Raw genomic sequence first — 16,327 nt, 5'->3', positions numbered from 1 at the left:
CAATCGTACATCAACAGTATGAACCACACGGGGTTTATAAGTGTCTAGCACTATTTGTGAATGTTCTCTATCCAGTTAAAAGGTCTTTGACACGTTTCCTAACTTTCGAGTTCAAACAGCATCTACGATGAGGCTGGCGAACTTGTTTCATCCATAAATAATCGCACAGCAAGATGTACGCATTCAAGCAACCAACCCATTTACTGACGGACTTTCGTCAGGGTTTGTTCCTTAATTGATTTTACGAGTTAAAGCGACCGGTAGCTCAACTGTGCCTGACTTCTGAAAAGACACGGTCAATTGATTGGCTGAAACACACATTTCCCTCGATATTTTGTGCAACTTCACCCCTTAAAAATGGGAGGCCAGTGTACCGGGACATGGTAAGGTAAGAACACTGTACGCGGAGTCTGACTATGGGTAGCAAAACGGATCGCTTTACTATATATAACTGGTACCGTAATCTAATACTACCTCTTACTGCTAGATAAGGGTCATTTAATCAATCTTCTCGTATTGTTCCAGCATGTATTGGTCGTAACCAAACGAGCGTGGCGAAAGCAAATGAGAACAAATCCAATCGGGACTTTAGCTTGTCAAACGAGGAGAACAACACTTCACCGCGGTGGCACCACCTTCAATCGAAAGAAAGGACAAAGCGTGATTCATTAAAAATGGAAATCTCACTTCTCTACCGGGAGCCAATCAAGCACTGAATGAACAAACTCAAACAGTGACAGCGTGCAAACGCGCTCGGAAAGCAAATGGAACATGATAATGTTGTCATGACATTTTCTCTCGCATTTGTTAGGACGGGTCTCGGGTCCGGTTTTGGGTCATCTTCCCAACGCGGGATGGAGACCGGAGGCTATGGGTGCAGAAGCGGTGGAGGGCCGGAAAATAAATAAATTTGCCTTATTCAGAGTGTCAAAGCAAATGTATGCGCGGTGAAATTGTATCGCGCGCACCTGGACATAACCGAGGAACACCAAACTCATGGCCCGGACACACCGCCGCCGCACTGACTAAAGACATTCGTTGCGCCTCGAGCAAGTTCAGTTCCGAGCAGTCCGAAGTTCCGCCTAATTGAATTTCAACACTAAACTTAGCGTGGAATTTTGACTAGCACCACACTTGACCATCGTCTGGCTACGGGAGCGTCCTGCCCCGGGAGGATAGGAGGTAGTGAGCTCGTAACGAATACACCCGGACCAGACAGCATATCTTTACGTTAGAATGTGACAAGCTGTATGTCGTCTAGCTGAAGCAGAAACAGAACAGGCCGTCCCCATCAAGGCTACCGGAGTTCTACAGTTCAATACTTGGCAAGGCTGGCATTTGACAGCAATGGGGAAATAATCTTCCCGTGTGCCACGAACGCACGCAAGAACAAACAGGGGTGATTATTACCCATGCATAAGGACGTGAACGTAATTTCATAAGCTTCACTTCACAAAGGACAAACTGTCAGGCACATTCTTGGTTGTTTTATACGAGGGTCAAAAGTTCCGGGCAACTGTGAATCGAAGCCGGACATAATTAGCAACTTCATTAAAGTACCACTTACTGCGGGGAGGGGATTTATGTTCATCAACTGAACGTTTAACGAGTTGTGAACATTATGTGCTTTAGTTTTGTACTACTTTCGAGGTAGAGCTTGTTTTCATCTATTAAACATTTTCAGTGGAATACTTCTAGGAGTGATGAAATCTGTCATACATCCATAAGAACATCAATATGTTTTTGTTATATTTCAACTTCGACATGAAATGAATGCTCCAGTTGGAGCTCCTATTTGAACATTCCATTCCCGAAAAGGAATATTCATGTCAATAGGTTGATGTCTTAGGCTCTTAAAGCTCTATTGAAATGCGAGAGCCTCCTGCAGATCTGTCGATCCTGAGACTATCACGAACTCCAAGTTACCATTGCTCATTGTTAGAATGGCCAAGACATGCACAGAATCCGTGATGTTCAAGGAATGCAAAATCCTTATCGGAATGGCATTAATGGCATTTGTAATTTATGGCTAGGCAAGGCCCAAATTTTGGCGCTCGGGCATTACTCTTGGTTAGATCCTCTTGAGAAGCCAGTTTATCTAAGATATCTAAAGCATTAATAATAAATTGTTCCAAATAAAATGATGGATTTTTTTCATTTTCCCTTCTTCAAATTCTTACGGTTGTCTTTTATAATCTTATCGTAAATTAAGAATGTCAAAAGTTTAAAAATGCTGATTTTTGACACACACTTTTTCAACTTAATTTTACACAAAGCATCACAAATACAACAGAACGGGCCAAAAGTGTGACCCACGAAGTGTTTTATTGGCACTAAGGACAGTTAAAATTATCATCTGATACCATTTAAAACAAAAGCTTGATACTTTAGTTTGAAGAATACTTGAAGAAACTTTTTAAAATAATTTATTTTTGCGTATGAAGTGGGTTGTAATGGGTTGAAAAAATGCTCCTGAACAGAAAAAATATTTCCCTTTGCAATAGTCAATAAGGTACAGCGAGATGGGGACAAAAGAAATGAGAAATAAAGGAAAGCATGTTCGTTCTGTATAAACATGATTTCGATGGACAAAACCTGCTGCTAATTAAGTTGATTTCATGCCTACAAACATTACCCTTTCAGACCATCGCGCCTCATTGTTTGCTAAGAAAACGTGCATCATTATCAAAATTGCCTATTATTAGGCGTTTTTGTGCTCTCACAAACGTTTGTTAGCGGCAATGGAAGGCTCTGTTCGGTTCGGCAAATGTTCGCAAAGTGTCTTACCTGTGTTTTTAGTAGTTTGTATAGATCAGTCTCCATTAAGCACTGAACAATATATACATCTTTCATCTGGTCTATACTAGGCACCCGGAGGATATCTCTTATGTCTATAATCTGAAAGAAAGAGCAATGAACAGACAGCTATGATTAGAATCTATTGGAATTTTGCTGTAAGCAAGGTTAAAAATGGAAAACCATCGATACGCCCCGCCTTCAAACGTAATTGATTGCGCCAAATCTAACTGTAGAAAATTTTATAACATAAAACAAAGATAGCAACACACGGCAACATCGCTTCAGGGGCTGGTGGAAAGATCGATCACGGTATCAATATGATTGCAAAGGATTCGCAGGTTGTACTAAAAAAAAAAAAACAATCATTCCACGCTCTGCCGCACCCCTGGAAGGCTGGTGTTATTCCGAAGCTAAAAGATAAACAAATAAGCATGAACCCTGGTAGACCGGGGCTCGATTCGCTTCCAGTGGTCGGTCGGTTGAGTGCCTGTTGTGAATGCTTATTTTAAGCACCAGTGCGGACAAACACGCACACACCGGAACAACACCGCGATACCGACCGGTCACTTTCTTCTCATCTCACCGGTCCATCAGCTGCACGGATACTGTATCGCCTCTGTATCATCGCCAGCCGACAGCTCGCAGCATCCTCCACTCTTGTTCCCCTGTTTTAGCCCCCGCCTCCCCCCTCGTGAAATCGACTCACGTTTCATCATTCAACCGGCTCAGCGGCACGGGTTTGAATAGAAATTTCGTACCGAGAAAAGATGTGCTAGTTGCCCCACGGGCAATGGACGAGGGTATGAAAACTTTCGCAACCGGGCTTTATGCAGGACGACCTTCCAGAATGTTACCCGAGCCGTGTTGCAGAAGGATGTGGCCACGTTATGGATATGAGATGTGGGGCGATTGAACGACAACAACCTGCGGTGTCGAGTCGTGAACTTGCTCCACCTTTCGCAACTACCAGGAGCGGATGGTTCAGTTCCTGATAGTATCCTTTTCTTGTGATATGAGCAGGTTGGTCCATCCAGGAGGGATCAAACAAAAAAAAACAACAACCCACCACTGCTGAACACATATTTCATCTCGTGAACGGGAAGGTGAACTTCAAGAATTAACCCCCTTGGTATGGAAGTTCATAAACATCACTACCTTAAGCAGCAGTCAGTGTCGGCAAAGCTGTGAAGCAATATCACGCTGACGTTACTTGGCGATTTCTTTAACACTCAGTCATTTTCCTGGGACGAGCGTAACTTCACCGTCCATCTGCGGATAGGTTCAATTTTGCTCCCGAAAGTGGATGTGTGCACCAGCAGGGTAAGTTTCCATGCACGGACATCATGTGCTCATCGTTCGTTCCACAGCAATGTTACTTGCAAAGGGGACAAGTCGCTTCACAGCCGTCTCAGCATGTAAAGCTATTTATTTCCTCCGACACATCGCTCATCACACCTTAAATGCCGCACGATTGCGTTCGAACTGATGAAGCTTCGTGTTGCGCCTGTGATGCACGGGTAGGATATAACATGTCAGCAGGAAATAGACAACGCCACACCGACCGGGTGGTTCATCATTACCCGACCGAGCCAAGCTAGTCGTATCCGACACTGGCAGCAGCAACCCATCGAGGTACTCCCAGGGGCTAAATCAAGCTGGAATAAAATAATCCACTAAAATGACTTATCGTGAAGCCGATACATGAACCGATAGCATGATAACACACCTAACCCCGTCGTGTATGTTGTTGTACAGGAATCCTGAAACTGGGAAATAACACGACGAGCGATATCAGACCGAAGGAAGCGAAGGATGGCTGTTGGCTACAGGCAAGTCAATCGACGCGTCAACTAGGTTGGAATAATAATAGGGTTTTAAGCTTCCATAACATACAGTCAAGTCTCTCTAACCTGCAAGCTGAAGGGACCGCTATTTTAGGGAGGCTTCAATGCAGTTACATTATAGTATGAACACGGTAAAGTAGTGATGTGTACAATAATTCAGAAATAATAAAATTATTTAAATCTTTCTAAGGAGTGAGTTAATTCAAATCTCCCAGAAGAATATTTATAACTCTTTGTTATTGTTTAATAATAATATAATATAATAATAATAATTCATTTACAAAGAACTAAATTAATCAAAATAATAACGATTTAACTCTTCGCGGCCACCTTATTTAATTCTTGTGTTAACTCTCGTGGGAGCTAACACACATTAACTCGCGGGAATTAATTCGCTATTTTTGGTGCATCACGACGTCCCGTAACTCACAACATAAATCGCGAGTTAACTCCCACAAGAGTTAACCTACGAATTAAATCGCGAGTTGAAGGTCACCGTGAGGAATTAAATCTTTATTATTTTGATTGATTTAATTATTTGTGAATGAGTTAAGTTAAAAGTCACCGTGGAGACATAAATCGCGATAATAAAATAAATACCGCAACATTTTCCCCCTCGTTTATATGAAATTATTCAAATCTTGAAGAGTGAGTTTAAGAGTTAAATCTTCATTCTAACTCTTTAACTCGGATTTAAATCTTTGAAAAGAATTAAATTTCCTACCTCTGCTGGAAAATTCTTTCTTAACCTTTTAATACAGTTTATCTCTTATGCCAATTTTTATAGCAAACTTGGTCATAGTGAAGCTAGGTAACGGTTTTAACTAGTTTCGGGTGAATCTGTTTCAGATCCATGAATCTGAATAAATCTGAATCTTTACATAATAATATTGGAAATTTTTGTGATAAATTCGACGCGGGGTATGAAATATTCCCTTCTCCCAAGCATGTAAGGATTTAACTTCTAAAACAATTTTAAGGACATGTTTGTCGGGCGTCATTCGCATAAGGCAACCGAAGCCTGAGACAACAATAGTGAGAACCAGTGATCGTGAACCAACAACAGTCGATCGACATTCGAACATTAGCTGTAGCATGTAAGTCATTAATGAGCAAATATTACAGTGTGAGACTTTAAGGCCATGGGTCTCATGTTAATCTTTACCTACCGTTAATTTACTCTGATTAAACATGTCTGTTCTGGTAGCAAGTTTCTACTACATAGTAACGCCGTTACCTAATGTATAATAATGTCTAAGCTATAAAGAGTGTAACAATAGTGTAAGTATGTAAGTACGTACACATTTCGGCTACTAATGATGTGCCTTAATGAGTCAGATTAAACAATGGAAGCAGTTCGGTTCGGTTTGCACAAGCGCTTAGATGGTTTTATGGTTGACAGCGCGATTTCATTGCCGCTGATAAGACCAAACATGACCAACATCAAATGGAGTGTTTTCAGGGTGAATTGCTCACTGATCTTACCTTGCGCTAAGCTCACCAAATAAATGATATCATTGCCGTACAAACACGGCAAGATAGGAGATGCGATTGTGTTGCCACAAGATCGTAGATTAGCTATCACATCTGATTCATCCCTGAATCGTGAGCAATCACACAAATAACAAAAATGACTGATGAACAAACTCATCTAACGATGGCTATTCGCACACAACGTACCGTTTTTTTTTTGTGTGTTTATTCAGAGATCAATTTTATTCAGAGTTAATTCTTCTACAAGAACATTTGCAAGAAAACGTTTCGATGCAAGCAAAGCATAAATTTGCCGTCGTTCGGTCGGTCCGTAGAACTGACAGTTTGGCTTTGCACGCGGGCACCAGCGCGTCCCGGCGGTGGCATGTACTCGCGAGGAAAACACAAACCGAAACGGCGAAGCTTGACGTATTACGGCTTCATTTATCTCCTGACAGCCTTGTTTCGAAGCCAACCAACCAAAGCCCGACGCATGATTGACAACTTTCGGAAATGACAGCGGAAAAATGGAAACGGTAATGTACCCTTGGACATCCCCCGTTCAGTTCTCCCTCTCCCCGCTTTCCCCCCCCCCCCCCCCCCCCCACCTTACGCCCACGATGTGCTTTGGTGCTGAAGATTCCAGGAAATGCTTTATTATCAATTTTTATCGTCCACCGGCAAGAAACGGTAAAGACGACAGATTAATGACCACAGGGTGCGATTGTACGGAACGGTACATGGTACCGGGGTGGGTACAATCTAAAATCGTTTTTCACCAGACTGTTAGCGGCACTGGGAACGGAGCCGCAGAGAAAATTGAGCGATGTACGGTGTAAGAAGGGAACAACTTCAACCGCATCGATGTGAAGTGTGATGAATTAAGAGCTCAAACTGCGTCGAAATGGATTTCATTTTGGGTAAAGTGCCTTGTTCAATTTTGAAAGCGGGTAATCAGAGGTTGGAAAAATAGTGATCCATCAAACCCTTGTGGGTAAGAAAATATAAACAGGCGGGCTTCTGTTCGGGAAAGGTTTGTGGCACCAGGCAGGTGCCGTAATGCACGCCATCGTTTGAAGTAAACCACTCTTTCAATGAATAAATGAAACTGTTCCTGTCTAAAGAACATGCTTAATGCTCTCACAAGTGATGGATTCTGAAATTATGGCAAATTCATGGAAGCGGTACCCGACCCTAGGAATGGGGGACTAAGTTTTTCTAGCAATTTATGTTTGAAACATACTTGCTCGTCTCCCAAAAGAAGGGGTAACTTTGTTTAAAATCAACAATTTCTCGCTTCCGGCTGAGTGAGGCACGGGTACGGCTGAATAAAAATGGACTTAGCAAAAAATGGCCTTTTTTCATAAGGTTGCTAAATGTCCCTCCTCCGAACTTGTATCATAAAATATGGAAAACGATTCAAATCTTGTTGAGTGTCGAGGCATCGTTGCAAAAACCAATTCCAACACATCTCGGTGGAGAAGCTTTTTAATGGACTTTTGCTTCTTATACTCTGCTCGCCCAGCCCAGTTTTGTACCCTCTGCTTCGGGACAATGCATCGAGAAAATGCTTTCCTTTTTCAACGTCACTGCTCACAAATTGCCCCAAGTGTGCATCCATAATCGGGGGAGGACAAAGTGCGGACTACAAGCTGAAAATCGAGTATTCGCACCATCATTCAATTAGCACTGCGATGAGCTTAATCTGTGGAAGCTCGGACCCACCCGGAGGTTATTCGAGTGTCATAAGGGTAATCATCATCGCTGTTTGGGGTGCAATTTATGATATTCCCTCAAGATGTGAAGCATTAGCTTGAACTACAATTGAGTTTTCCAAATGTATAAACCCGAAACGTGTATTTAGAGTGATTTTTGCAACATTAGATAACCAGATAGTGAAACTTCGAAAAATTGATGAAAACACTATAAATTTTAAATAAACAAATAAAAGGTAAAAATAAAATGAAAATAAGAGGGAAAAACTCAAATACAAAAGGAGAGAAAAGAGATCGTAAGTGGTTAAGAGGAAAAGGACATGAAAACACAATAGTTGTTGTTCGCGCCTATGAGTAGGCAACCGGCCATACACCTATTTTAAGGAATGTTCGTGAAAGCACTGGGAATAGAATAGGTTTTAGTGTCGGAAGTACTCGAATAAATGTAATTTAGAAAGGTGAATTCCGAACGATGCGAAAGGATAAGCTCAGCTGCGAACAGTTGAAAATTGGTCAAATTATTGATAATTGTCATTACATTATTTGTATAACTATTTAGATAAATTAAGTACCAGATGAAATAACAAAGCAATCATCAAGTATCGCAAGTTGAACAGATCATATCACCAATCAGAGTCATAAATATCGCAGTATCGCCAAAACGCTATTCATACAGTGGGACACAACTTGATTTTAATGTGTATTCATGTTAATCCAAATATTCATATTCATCCTGCAAACCGATCAACCATTATTCATTCGTACTTACATTTTCATGTTTGAATCTGGTAAGGATTTTGATTTCCCGCAATGTTCGCTGACAGTAGGTCTGATGCTCGAAGGGAGATATTTTTTTGATGGCAACTTTGGTCTTGGTGACGGTGTCCACTGCAGAACTGTGAATGACAGAAGTGAAACAAACAGTAAGAAAATGATTGTACTGCACACGGGCAACGGCAAAATTACTTTTTTGCCGAGCGGCAACTGGACTGGAGAACAAAATGGCAAATGGCATAGACGGAAACTCCACCCGGTGGGGGAGTCGTTCAAAACAAACAGTAAACTTTTCGTTCGTTCCTGGAGGACACATACCAAAAAAAAACAAGCACACAGAGACAGACGCACCAATGAAACGGCAAGCCAAATAGTGATCTTGCTATGGTGAGCAAATGGGACTATTCCTGAATCCTCAGACGCTGGACGTGATGAAGTGTGGATTTGTAATGGGAAAAACCAATAAACGCTAAAGTAAATAAATCGTCATTGATTGGTTCGCAACCTGTTGAGCATTTTGTCAGCATTAGATGACGTAACGCTGATAGTTTTTTTTTGTTATAAAAATATAATAACGAACGAAAGAATAAACCACACTTTAGCCGACAATTAAAATAAGTCAGAGAAAGATTCAAATATAAATAAACTTGTAAGGCGAGATTCGGCAAATAACTATCAGTATAATATGAATATCCAACATTCAGTGAGCGTGATATTAATATCTTGAATGGTAGTTTTCAGAACATTGGCTTTAGCCGTTGTTATGATTTTCCCAACAGAACACGGTGATAAATCGCCGACTATTTATTCTGCACCTGAGTGGCTGTTGCTACGAGTGCGCGACTTTAAACGGTTAATTCGACCAAAGTTTTGCCTTTGACAGACGTGATAAGCAGAAACTTTCGGTACGGGTTGTTGTCGTACGAACCGACATGGCTTCTACTGCAGGGTTGGATGAATTTTCATTTTCCCTCGGGGAAAAGGAAAAAAAAACGCCGGAAAAACAAACAACAGCAGGAAAAAAAACACCTCAAAAGGTGGTTGTTCATTTTATCAGGCGCAAAGTTTCATTGTGAAATGGCACGGGACACGTTAAGCAAATAGCGCGCAAATTGATGCAAACATGACCCTATCGAAACAGAAAAAAAAGTGAATACTGGTGATGAAGGTTCGCTCAGTTCGGAAATAGATCAAAAGGGAAATATGTAGCAAATTAAGGAAATGTATTCAAGCTACACATGTGATACACATTGCACAACAAACTATCGCTTGTTTCTAGACCTGTTGACCCTGTTCGGTTGGGGAACATTCGGTTGACCAGTGTATCTTCAAAAATGGTTCTATTCCCACAGCGGACACAGCAGCTTAACGGAAGGAAAGGCATTGGAAACGGGACGGGATAGGTTACTGTCCTTCCCATTTCGGTCCCATCCACACTATGTGTTTGGTTCCAAATATGTCACGTGCCAATGAACCGTGCCGCCAGGCGCCAATGGTGCGGAAAAGAGGCTCGTTACACCTTCCGAACTCGAATTGGCATTTTATTCTCTTCCATTTGGCTGCCATAAATCATACGAGACGCTTTGGAAGTTCTTTCCTTATCGTGTGGTGCAATGAAGAGTGTTTTTGAGGGATGTTTTATCATACCAAGGCGGCCACCGAGAAGAAGTGAGCAATCCTTCGTAATAAAAGTTGGACGTTGTTCTCTTTTTCTGGACAAATATTAAATTTAAAACAGCATTCCACAAAGGATACTTATAATATATTCGGGTGTTGAAAAGAAAGGGGTTTTATTGTTCGCTTTGTAGTCAAACAAAAAAGAAAAGTTATTTGAATGATTTCCATCCATTTTCCACAACGAAAACCGAGTTCGTATCCACCGGGTAGTTACAAACCTACGTCAAAGAGATTAATCTACAGTTTTCCGTAAATTTTATATTTCCATAACACCACACCAACCAAAGAAAATGGTGTGACATAAATGAAAGCACCAAGCCAAACACTTTTCCTGCTTCAAATGGAAACGCTCTAGCAGTAGGAAAAAAAAGGTTCTGCACGCAATTTTTCGAAGCGTATTTCTCGGAAGATGAGTTACTGTATTGAAAACTTTTATAAATTGAAGAGCCGTAAATATGACCCACCCTCAAAAGGCAGGGTAGGGCAACCGGGGGTGCGGCTAACGATTCCGATCAAATATTTACTGCTAGAAAATACGGAGAATACGCGGTTTTCCATCAAGAGCACAGCAACTCAAGTTTTGAGTGATGTTGGTACTTTCCGTGGCCATTTTCTGGCACCATCGATCGTCACTGTCGGTTTCACAATAGGATTAAGCGCTGGATACTGAGCCGATGATAAGGGAAACAATTTTAGCAACTATTTTACGAGGATTTTAATTACATTTTCCAAGTTCTCTTTGATTCTATTTGAGTAAGTTGTAGTGATGGGAATTAAAAAAGAGGAAGATGGTGAATAAATATTTCTTACATTTTGGAAATTGGAAATGGGATTTTGGAAATGATTAAAATAAAAAAAAAACACATCGTAACATAAGGAATATAATCTCCAACAACATTCATCATGTTGACGGAAATCATTGGAAAAGTCACAAATCTTCATTCGGCGATGGAGGCGCCCAGTGTGTGACTCTATGATATACCCAAAACCTAATGTTCCTTTGCCATTTACGGGAAAAAATCTCATTTAACAAAGTTCGCACACATGGAAGAGGTCCAACGATCCAAACATCATTTCGTTCGACATGCCCTTGCCATCATCGTGGAAGGTGTTTTTGCGCTCTATTGAACATGAAGCGTTGAACTCGTTACGACATTACCCGCCAGATGGCAGCACCGTATACGTTCAGTGAGGTTTTTAGTAAAGAGGCTTTCGCTTTTGTGTGTTTCACAGAAGAAACATCACTGTAGCAGTGTCTTGGTACTGTTGAACGCTGTTGTTTTACTTCCAAAGAAGGATAACATGGACGATATGGTCGGTTCCGTTGCGTGTAATTTGAAACAATGACAAGAGTGCTTCGGCCGGGCCGTGGCTTATTTTTTTTTACTGTTTGTTTGTGTAGCAAAGAACTGTACATTTTGTGGCCAAGAATCGTTTTCAATTCATGTACCGTCTCCTCGGGGGAAAACACAGCGAACATGCTATGCATTGACAGAAGGGAGAGAAAACGTCCGAAAACTTCATTAGAAAACATAGTACCGTCAAGTAAAGCGAAACGGAGTACTTCATATTCAATTTCAAAAACTCTCAAGGCGGAAGATTGATGCCAACAGAGGAGATGTATAAAATTATAGCAAACCACCATTTTCATACTCTTTTTTTTTGCTGGGAGCATTCAAACGCGAAAGGCAGAAACATAATAATGTGCTCGCATTATCGTTTAACAAACCACGATTAGTGGGATTTTGGGTTCCTGCATGGAGCACAAATCGACATCCGCTGTAACTATGGCTTCTTTTCCGACCGCTTCCACGAACGCGGGACGGGCACCAAATATATCGATTAAAGCGCGCGCAAAAAGCAACAGCGCCCATCAACCGCGCCATTCGAAGATGAATGAAAGCGCACGCAACGCAACGAGAGCATTTGAACAAACCCTCCCAAGTTACTTGTTGCTATGCGAACCATTTCGTTTCCCAACGGCACCACCAGCTCACAACGCAAGCTCGGTTTCGCACCGGTTCCGAGAAGCACGGTCGCGAAGGTACCGACGGCTCCGACCGGCGCTTGTTTTACACGACCGCTCCGAGGATGTTTCTTCTCCGTACGACTGCGTTTCTTGTTCCACAGCGGGGCTGCAGTATTGCTGGACGGTGCAGAATAAGACTGGCCGTCTTCTGTCTCTCTTTCACTTTCACTCACTCTCTCTCTCTCTCTCTCTCTCTCTCTCTCATTCGACTTTTCCCCAAAAAAGGGTGTGTCTAGGAATGTGAAAGAAGAAAAATCTTCACGTTCTCGATTCGGTTGCTGTACGCCCCGGGAGTGGATAAATATTAAAGCCATAGCCGTGTGTTTGCACGGGCCCAAGTATTCCCTCCCGTGCTATTTATGAGCGTTTGCAACAGCGACGTGAAGCACGTTTCGAAACGGGGCCGCATGAGATATTCGGGAAATTCATCAGGAATTTTCATCACACTGCCTTCATTCATCCACATCGCCCCTCGCCAGCGAATGGGACCAGCAAAAATGGGGATAAAGCTGGAAAGCTGATAACGAATGTACCGAATTCGAATGGGTTTTCCCCCGTTTGTGAGAAGCATTGGAAAGTCAAAACCCGAAGCTACTTTACCACCGTCGCCGGTGCGGGGTTTGTGCCCGATAGTATCGCCGCTTTAAGGATTTTGCCATCCGAACGCACACAGCACAGATGATTCGATTTAACTAGCCTCATGCTTTGTTTCACGGCGCAACCTTCGGCGATGGTCTGAAGGGAGTTGGGAGATAAACCTTCGCAAAAGCCATCTTTTTGAAAGCTTTTCTGCATGCGAAAAAAACCCCGGAACGTACCGGTGGAGGAATGACGGACAGATTCGTTCACATTTCTTCACAGAACGGAACAGTATCACCTACATCTTTCCTCTTGTTTGTTGGGGTGTGATTATTTTCCTCCCTTTGCCCATGTGTCCGTCGACACATCACAAACAAACAAAACGAGCGACGGTCTTGAAAAATTACCCAACCGACCTATGCGCTCGCTTTCCTGTGTGTGAGTGTGTGTGTGTTATCGTCATCGCACCCTTGTCTACTAGGCACCCAGGACGACTAAGTCCTAGTCGACAGTACTAAGTCGTCGTCGCGCTTCACTGTCGACCAATCAGCAATCGGATGTAATCGAACTTTATAGAGTGGAACAAATTAAAAGCTAATATGTGAACACGAGTAGAGCCTTCGGCTAGGCAGGACCAGAAGCGATTCCGTACCGTGCCTCGTCTCTGAAACGGAAACAATACTGTTGCCCTCTCGTTGGTGAAGACGAAAAGTGGGTAATGGCTGCCCCCTGCTACCGGGAATTTTTCAGAAACGCATAATGAAGGGCGGCTTTCAATTGTGTTGAACTTTTGGGGAAGAAGTGTTTTATGCCATTTATTTTTAGAAAGGTACAAATGAGGAAAAGGAAAGAAAGGCAATGCTACAAATCAACTGAGAGGAATGAAATTTCAACAAACGTGCTGTTGATGGTAAAATGAAAAGAGTTACCCTACGCCTGTGGGTGTAAGCATAAATATAAGCATAAAGTACCGTATTTTCGCGTGTGTAAAACGACCCTCCTGATGAATTATTCAAAGTTTTTTGCATAAAAAGGGTTTTTTTTATTTTCCATTTTACCCAATGTTCAAAATTTTATTATCACAATTTACAATTAACATCAAAATTCATGGTATTGTTCCATTGCGTCCTCACCGATGTTTTCGTACAATTCTATGATGCAATCGTGAATGTTATCATCCTCTTTATCTGCATAAATTACATCATCCCATCATCATATTGTTTGATGATGTTTAGGATGTTTACATTTACTTCCTAATAAAGATCTTTGTTAAAATAAAATTTTACAATCATAAAATAGGTATACATTATTCCACCCTTCATTCGTTCTTCATTTTTGCGAACAATTACAATATAAATAACAATGCGCCTTAATGTATGCAACTTGAAGGACACAACGTACTGCTAAACATTTTGAAGCTTGTCGAAATCGATGGCGTAATGGGTCAACTTACTATCGTAACCTGAAGGGATGCAATCACTATTTTTTACATCATTTTTAGCAGCTTGAAGAATGTTGGAAGAAAATTTAATTACTTTACAGTCTCAAAATTGCAACAAATTGCATACAACCAGGCGCATATAGAAGTCAAATGGTTGCTTTATTCGAACATTTTGTACGAGCGTTGTTTGTACGTATCCCAACGGCGGTCTTCTCAAACGAGACCATAAATCAATTGCAAATGATGAGTAATTTTTAAGTCAGACATTGTTTTTGTAGTTTGCCTCAATTTTTAACCTGCTTATCCTGCCGCTTTCCTTATTTGGGTCGCATCATAACGCTCCAATGAGCTGCTAACAGATTTCATCCTACGGGGAAATCTAAGCGACCCGTGGGAAGTGACACAACAGCCATTCTGCTATGCAATCTCGCACAATCATGCTGTAAAATGCAGCGAAAGACCACCACCAGGACAAACAAAAAAACATAAGAAAATGGCAATTGCGCTCACGGTTGCCTTTCTAGCTGGTTTCGCTGCTTACAGCAACGCTATGCGCTATGATGAGTTATTCTATCGCTGAAGAACTTAAATCGAAACAACAACAATATCCTCTCCGTAAGTTCTTGTTGCATGGGAAAATGGGAAAACAATGTCAAGTAACATGACGAGGGTGCGAACTGCACTGCAGGAGCATGTCCTTTAGTGTAATGATGGTTTTATCACCGGAGATAGCTTTGCTGTCGATGCTCGGTAAGGAGGCTACTAAATCACCCACCATCAGCACAATGTTGCGTCGTCAGGAACAGACTGGTTTTTTTTTTGCTAATCATTTGCTATAAAAAGCACTTTCTCTACCTATTACGGCTATTATGTCTTTGTTGTTTATAATGGCATGATGAAGTAACATTGTCCCCAGAAGCATTGCAATACTTTACTTCCTGTTGGCAGAGGAAATGCAAATGGATGAATATTTAAAAATACTTGATTGCTCTCTCTAGCAACTGTGAACTTGGGTTTGGAAATGCAATTCTAAAAGCAATATTTTCACACGTGCACCATAGAAAAATTCAAATTCATCGTTACGAAGATCCTTTCTTGAATGCAACAAAAAAAACCCAAATCTTTGTATTTTTATAAGCCCCGGATTTTAGAGCGTATGTGTTACACAAGCCTTGCGAGAAAACCCCAAGAAACGTGTAAGATGCTCACACGAGCACACATAATATACCCTGAAATAGCAAAAGCTTTACCAGTATCTGTTATCAACGCTATACAAATGATCATACTTTGCGCCGCCATTTGCCACGCATCAGTTGACACTGGGTCGCAAGCGCCCGAAGCATTCATCGTTAGGATGAATGATGGAACTTGATGAAAGTTTCCTCTCCGGGCAAACAAGATGGAAAAGAAAACAGCCGTCAAACATCCACCAAGACACGGGGTGGAAGGATTCGTTCGGAAAAAGAGCGTCTAAAGGACGAAATAAATACGGTGGCAAGAAAAACAAAACCGCCGCACTGTCCTTTGCCGACCCAATTCTTCGACGTTTTCCACGAGGCCAACTTTCGCGAAAAACGCATGAATTTTTCATTAATTTTGTTACGAAAGTGAGGCCAACTCCAGTGGGGACCCGCCCTAGCCGCACCCTTGTTTTCATCCGAAGAAAGACGCGAAAAAGGACCGGTAATGAATTAGGAGGACATTTTACTGCAAGGCAGTGCTCATTATTTGTCGTTTTGAATGCCTATGTGAAATCTATACTTTGTTCTACATTCCGGCGTGGGAAAAATTTCACTACACTGGAAATCGATGTGTGATGAAGGTTGAGTTTCTTCTTCGGGACATTTTATCCCATGTGCGGAGTGTGCGTGTGTGATATTTGTGTATGTGTGTTTTTTTTTTATTTAGTAATGTGCATATAAAAACGGTGAAATAAGCTTTACCGCATACAAGGCTTTGTTGATGTAGCATCAGTCTGGTTCTAACTGACTGTCAG

At 41.7% G+C, this 16,327-nt stretch overlaps 1 protein-coding gene across 1 annotated transcript in view; it reads right to left on the bottom strand.

Annotated features, from left to right (window-relative positions):
• Window positions 1–16,327, bottom strand: part of LOC128714049 (mitogen-activated protein kinase ERK-A) — a 46,111-nt gene that overhangs the window by 3,253 nt on the left and 26,531 nt on the right. Inside the window, exons 2-3 of the mRNA XM_053808926.1 lie at window positions 8,601–8,727; window positions 2,788–2,898 (exon numbers count right to left, since the gene is read on the bottom strand). Coding sequence (XP_053664901.1) covers window positions 2,788–2,898; window positions 8,601–8,727 — 238 coding nt within the window. The remainder of the gene's footprint in view (window positions 1–2,787; window positions 2,899–8,600; window positions 8,728–16,327) is intronic.

The sequence above is a fragment of the Anopheles marshallii genome, chromosome 3, assembly GCF_943734725.1.
Source record: "Anopheles marshallii chromosome 3, idAnoMarsDA_429_01, whole genome shotgun sequence".
Classification (NCBI taxonomy): Eukaryota; Metazoa; Arthropoda; class Insecta; order Diptera; family Culicidae; genus Anopheles; species Anopheles marshallii.
Note: the sequence above shows the minus strand (reverse complement) of the source record. Positions and strands in the feature narration are given on the sequence as shown.